This window comes from Sinocyclocheilus rhinocerous, unplaced genomic scaffold (assembly GCF_001515625.1).
Source record: "Sinocyclocheilus rhinocerous isolate Xijiao unplaced genomic scaffold, SAMN03320098_v1.1 scaffold2213, whole genome shotgun sequence".
Taxonomy (NCBI): Eukaryota; Metazoa; Chordata; class Actinopteri; order Cypriniformes; family Cyprinidae; genus Sinocyclocheilus; species Sinocyclocheilus rhinocerous.
The window spans coordinates 377,083-383,504 of NW_015634046.1; the positions used below are offsets into that span (position 1 = coordinate 377,083).

The 6,422-nt window shown below is 32.7% G+C and overlaps 1 protein-coding gene across 1 annotated transcript in view; it reads right to left on the reverse strand.

Moving 5' to 3' along the window:
* Positions 1-5,628, reverse strand: part of bmf1 (BCL2 modifying factor 1) — a 30,916-nt gene extending 25,288 nt beyond the window's left edge. The window contains exons 1-2 of the mRNA XM_016559239.1: positions 5,529-5,628; positions 1,111-1,286 (exon numbers count right to left, since the gene is read on the reverse strand). Of these exons, the coding sequence (XP_016414725.1) occupies positions 1,111-1,270 (160 nt within the window). The 5' untranslated portion in view covers positions 1,271-1,286; positions 5,529-5,628. The remainder of the gene's footprint in view (positions 1-1,110; positions 1,287-5,528) is intronic.
* Between the last annotated feature and the right edge of the window lie 794 nt (positions 5,629-6,422).

A 6,422-nucleotide genomic window follows, 5' to 3' on the forward strand; every position in this document is an offset into this window, starting at 1 on the left:
TTATTTTAAAATATTTTATTAAACTTGAAGTATAGAAATATTAAAAGTATTAAAAAAATTAAATAAAAGTTTAATATTGCACTTTCACATTTGATTTTTTTCTGAAGCCAACTTATATATAATTTCAACTTATAAAAAAATGTATAAAAATTTATTTTAAAAAAAATTATATATTTCAACTTATATATAATTAAGACTTTTTTTAATATTTTATTAAACTTGAAATATAGAAATATTAAAAGTATTAAAAATAAAATACAATTTTAATATTGCACTTTCACATTTGATTCTTTTCAGAAGTCAGTGTGATTTCAACTTATGTATAATTAAGACAGAATTTTTTTAAAATATTTTATTAAACTTGAAATATAGAAATATTAAAAGTATAAAAAAAATAATAAAAGTTTAATATTGCACTTTCGCAATTGATTTTTTTTTTTCAGAAGTCAGTGTGATTTCAACTTATAATATTCAACTATACGTCTTAATTATATCTTTAAATATTTGATCAAACTTGAAGTATTAAATTTAGTGTTGTACTTGAGACCGGCCTTGGTCTTAAGAGCATTTTGTGAAGGTCTTGATCTCGACCGCATTGGTACTCAGTCCTGTCTTGACTACAACACTAATTAAAGTATTAGAAGTATAAACTATACGGTTTTATTTTCATAATTATTGCTTCAAATTAAAGTTTGTAATGTTGTCAGAGCTGGCTGTTTGGTTCAAGTCTCTGAAATGTTTTTACTTTGGAGAAAAATAATTGGAAAACCAAAGAATATATTACTAATATATTACTATTGCGCTCTATAAAGAGAACCTAGCTTCTGGATCTTTGTTTACGTTTATGTTAAAGCATTTGGCAGATGCTTTTTTTTTCTCTTTTTAATTCACTTAGTGTCTTCAAGGTACAACAGTTCAGCTCATGGGAATCGAACCCTTGTGTTTGGTGTTGCAAGCGTCATGCAGCACTGATTCTACATCTGATCACATAGAGTGCATGTGAACGCTGGCGTGGTTTGCATTGCAAAGCGACTGGTTACACACACAGGTAATGAAGCCGCTGAGGTCAGGAATACACACAGACGCCCATCTAGGGATCCTGTGGCTTACCGTAGAGAAAGCGTCTGGGCTCCACATGCACTCGGCAGGGCAGCATGCCGCTGGGGGATAGAGGGGGTCTCCCTGCTGTCTCGGTCTGCTTTATCTGAACGCGGGAGGAAGGCCAGCGCTGTAGACCCTTCCTGCGCACATCATCCTCATCCTCATCCATCAGCCGAGCTCCTCACCTGAACACAAGAGCAGAGGACACAGCTCAGACAAACACAAAACAACCACACAGACTGCATTAACGGTAGTGATTCGTCAGAAAATATTTTATACATAAATATATATACAAATTTAAATTTTTAAATTTGTAATTACAATTTTACAGTAAACATTAAATATAACATATCTAATGTAGCATATAAATAAAATGTAAATAACTTCAAATTAAAAATATAAAATTATGAATATAATTATTTATACATTATGTATTTAGGTATTTATACATTTTTCATAAACTATTTATTTATGCAAATTTTTATTTTTAATTACTGAATGTGGGATTTTTTTTGCATTACGGTAATGAGAATTTTTAGGGGAAAATATGCTTAAATTGTCGTTTATAAAAAAAGTATAATGGGAATTTTTTTTTTTTAAATTAAATGGTCCTAAAAGCAGGCTTCATTGTTAATGCAAAATATAATTATCTACTATTTCTTTCTGTCGACCCAGGGCTTTCTTTGCGAGTTTCACCCAGTTAATAAACTAGTCTTTTTCGTTTAACTCTGTCCATGTTTGCCTGTTTCAAAACCTGTAAGACATTATTCATGAGTAAAACTTCTGGTGCTGATCTTTCTTCACGGTAATAATTCTGCATTTCGTTGGGATTATGTAGTTCATGGTGATATAAATAAACTGTTGGACTCTTGTATGTCAACACTCGATGAAACTGAAATAAAACCAGTCGTTAAGAGCAGCAGCCAATGAAAAACCCATTTCGGTCAACCACTAAACAGCACACAAAAGATGTGTGAATACTTGCTCTTACACACTCAAACTCACAAGTACTTACACAAATGACATCTCAGAGTAATAACGGGGTATTTCAGCCCAACCAGCCTCCCGTTTATGGCCCGTTAACAGCAGGATAATTAGACTAAAGATTAGTGTCTCTTGTGGTCACTGGCCGAACTGATTTAGATAAATAGCAGTGATGAAACCACACGCTCGGCTGAGGTTAGACGACTGGTTTGCTATATTTAACCTGGACGAGGTTTGGCGAGGCAAAGACAGAAAGCGTCTCGCCTACACTTTGCATGTTCTGCGGTGAAGCTTTGGGGTCGGTGAAAAACGACGGCTCTGAGAGTCAGGAGCTCATAATGTTTGTCCAGTCAGTGTTAAAGCCACATTAGGGTGGGATACTGAAAATACACAAAGCCGCAGATCACTGTATTATTATAAACACTTATGTTTCACCTCACTGGTGCTCAAACACCATTGTGTTCATCCATATTCTGTTCATTTTAACAACATACAGATGGGCGAATCTCAGGAACAGTGTCGAAAAATCAACCCCATTTCATCCCAAAGAGAAAAAAATATTTTATCATCATTATTTAAATTATTATTATTATTATTTAGTACCATTAAGACGTTTTGTTATTATTTTCAGAGTGAATAAAGTACATACATTTATACCACTAATTGTCAGTTGCCTATTGTAATGTGAACAATATTTGCATTAAATATATATATATATATATATATATATATATATATACAGTATCTCACAGAAGTGAGTACACCCCTCACATTTTTGTAAATATTTTATTATATCTTTTCATGTGACAACACTGAAGAAATGACACTTTGCTACAATGTAAAGTAGTGAGTGTACAGCTTGTATAACAAACAAAATTAAGTGTCATTTCTTCAGTGTTGTCACATGAAAAGATATAATAAAATATTTACAAAAATGTGAGGGGTGTACTCACTTCTGTGAGATACTTTATATAACATTTAATATTTAAAGTTTTTATATTGTCAGTAGTCTACTTTTTTAAATTTATATATACGTTTTTATTATTTGAATAAATGTTTTAAATTTATTTATTATTTTAATCAAACATTCCAACTGAATTTAATTTATGCAAAATTTTTAATTATACACACGCATATATATACACATATGGGCGTGTGTGTGTACATACTGTGTACATATATATATATATATATATATATATATAAATTTATTGCATATATAAATTTTTTGCCAAATTACATTTGAAATTACATTACAATAATTAAAACTAAATATTTTGCATTACGGTATTGGCAACTTTGACAACTCTGCTTCAATTGTCATTTTAAAAATTATAAATGCAAAAAAAAAAAGAGAGAAAAATAAAAATAAATGGTCCTTAAAAGAGGCTACATAGTATATGCAAACATAGTTTCCTATTTATTTCTGCCAACCCAGGTCTTTCTTTGTGAGCTTCAGTCAGTTAGCTACCGAGTGCAATCTTCTTTGTCGAACTCTCCCGGTAAACTACCACATACTTCAAAAAAAGTTTCCAATAAACCCTTCATGTCACTTATGAGTAACAGTCAGCATTCTCTCAGGCCATACAGTATCTCATCCACCGGAAGTGTGGCGCTCAGAGGTGTGTGTGAACGTCCTGTGTCGCATGTGTGTGTAAAAGTTCAGAAACACGTGTCACACACCGCAAACTATCGCATCTGATTTCCTCAATGAGTGTAAAAATGATGCAGCAAAAAGCAGAGCAACACACAGCTCCCTCTACCGCTGCAGACACACACACAAACACACAAACGACAATCCATTCATAAGCGCAGCAGTCCAAAATCACCGCGGCCGTGCTAACTCAACTCCATCTTGACCTCTTCAAAAAAACAACTTCAACAACGTTACCAAAACTAACCCACAAGAGACTCAACAACAAACCAGTTTCACATCTACAACCACTAATAAAATCAACAATGCACTATATAACAATGCAACAATATAACTTAAAAATGCTATTTATTCTTCAATAATGTAAACACCATGGTATAAATATAGCAATTATCCAATGCATGCAAAAAGAAATAAATGCATGCATAAAACATAAATAAATGCATGTATAAATGCAAAAATAAATGCATGTATAAATGCATAAATAAATGCATGTATAAAAGTAATAATAAATGCATGCATAAAAAATGCATGCATGCATAAATAAATGAATACATAGTCACAAAAAATGTTAATATATGGAAAATAACAACAAAATACCATCTAAAATAACGTTTATTTATAGCACTTTTAGTTACTGAGTGTCTTCAATGCAGGATTAACCAGGTGGATTTATGCTACTATAGTTTTGCATGCTGTGTTTTCTCTGTAGTGTACTTGACTGTACTGTATGGTGTATTTAAGACACATTTTCATAAGAGCAATCAACCTTTGCCAGTAAGCTTCGACTTCAAGTCGTGTAACAGCGGCAGTGGCGGTGGAGTGATTTGTTTAGTCGGTGACTGACGCCTCCCATAGAGCTTCTGTAGCACTACTGACCCAGTGAGGAAACACACACACACAAACCAGCCTAAAAACACTCCCACACTATCCAGCACAGCTCGGCTATAAACTGTCCTGCTTCAATATCTGCATGACATGCATGAAAACAAACTAAAGTCCAATAGAAATGAGAAATGAGTGACTATAACCAGTGTTTAGATGCTCACTTCTTAATCTTTCCATCATCATCCTCCACATTTATTGCTCTCGTGTTATTAAAGTTCTCATCTCCATATCTTAATGACATTACAGTAGTCCAACAACACCATTATGCCATCATGACACTGTTATCTTATCATAAAGTCTGTTAGTTAGACATTAGAAATGACATGGAATACCAATAAAACACACTGACAGGCGTAATAAAGTATTTATGACACTTGTCTCCAGCACTTTAGACGGTCATTATTAATAAAAATCAGATTTGAGATGTGATCTTCTAAATGTACTATGAGAACTAAAGGGCTGTGTCTCAAATCCTAGTGTGTGTCTTCCTAGACAGCAGCAGTTTTGGTCCGCAAAGGCTGGGTGTTAAAATAAGAAGTTCCCAAACTTAGTGAGCTGACTGTAGAGCTGAACGCAGACAAACGCGCTGCTGTCTATGTAGGCAGCTCACTAGGATTTGAAACACCGCCAAAGTGCCGGTTTATACAACAACAATAACAGCTTCACTGCTTTTTTAATAGCTAAATGAAGCTTTGTTTATATAATATACACTTTATATGGTAACTCACAGTAAATATTCTCAATAAACACGAGTGTCTACACAAACACATTCAACAACAACACACAAGACTGCATTTACTCAGACTAACGTTAATCCATAACACAACAAATACCATGGTATTTCCCTCACCGTACCAGCTTTTGACGAACTAACGATACATGGTGAGTAAACGCGTCTTACCTTTGTCTCTGTCTCTTTTCCAGCTCAATAGAAATGTTTAAGTAAAAGAAATTGCGTGAAGAAAAAAATATCAGCTGCTCGCTCGATCGCAGCGCGTCCCTCATCGGCTCACTTCATTCTGTTTGCGTCGACCGCGCGCTAGTGTTCCAGCGACGAGGCCCCGCCCCTCGCGCCGACGTCACACGCACACACACACACACACACACACGCACACACTAAAAGAGACAGGCGCATTTTAATGAAGAGGTTATAATGACATTATTTTTTTAGTCACACAACATTGCCGAAATATCAATACAAAAGCAATTTTAGATGAATAAGGCACAAGTAAATCACAGTGACAAAATAATTAGTTTGCATTGTCCCTGATAAATAAATAAATAAATAAATAAATAAATAAATGAAAATAAAATACAAAATCAAATTAAATACTATACATTTGCCAGTCTTTTATCATAAAAAATAATTAATCACAGTGATCAGGGTAACTGATTTTTTTCTTTTTCTTTTATTTTTATTTACTTTATATTTCTTATTGATTAATTTATTTATTTCACTGATACTTAACAAAATAAATAAATAAAATAAGATAAAATAGAATAGAATAGTATAAACAAGGGATAAATGTACAGTTTGCCAGTCTTTATCATAATTTATGACAGTGATCAGGGTAACTGATTTTTTTTTCTTTGTATTTTTTATTTTATTATTGTTATTATTATTATTATTATTATTATTTGGTTTTTTTATTTTTCCACCCTGAAATTTATTTATTTATTTATTGCACTGATACGTAACAAACAAATAAAATAAAACAAACATGAAATAAAACAAATAGAAGTACAGGAAAAATTCATTTGAGTATCAAGGATTTATTATGTGAGATCAATTATA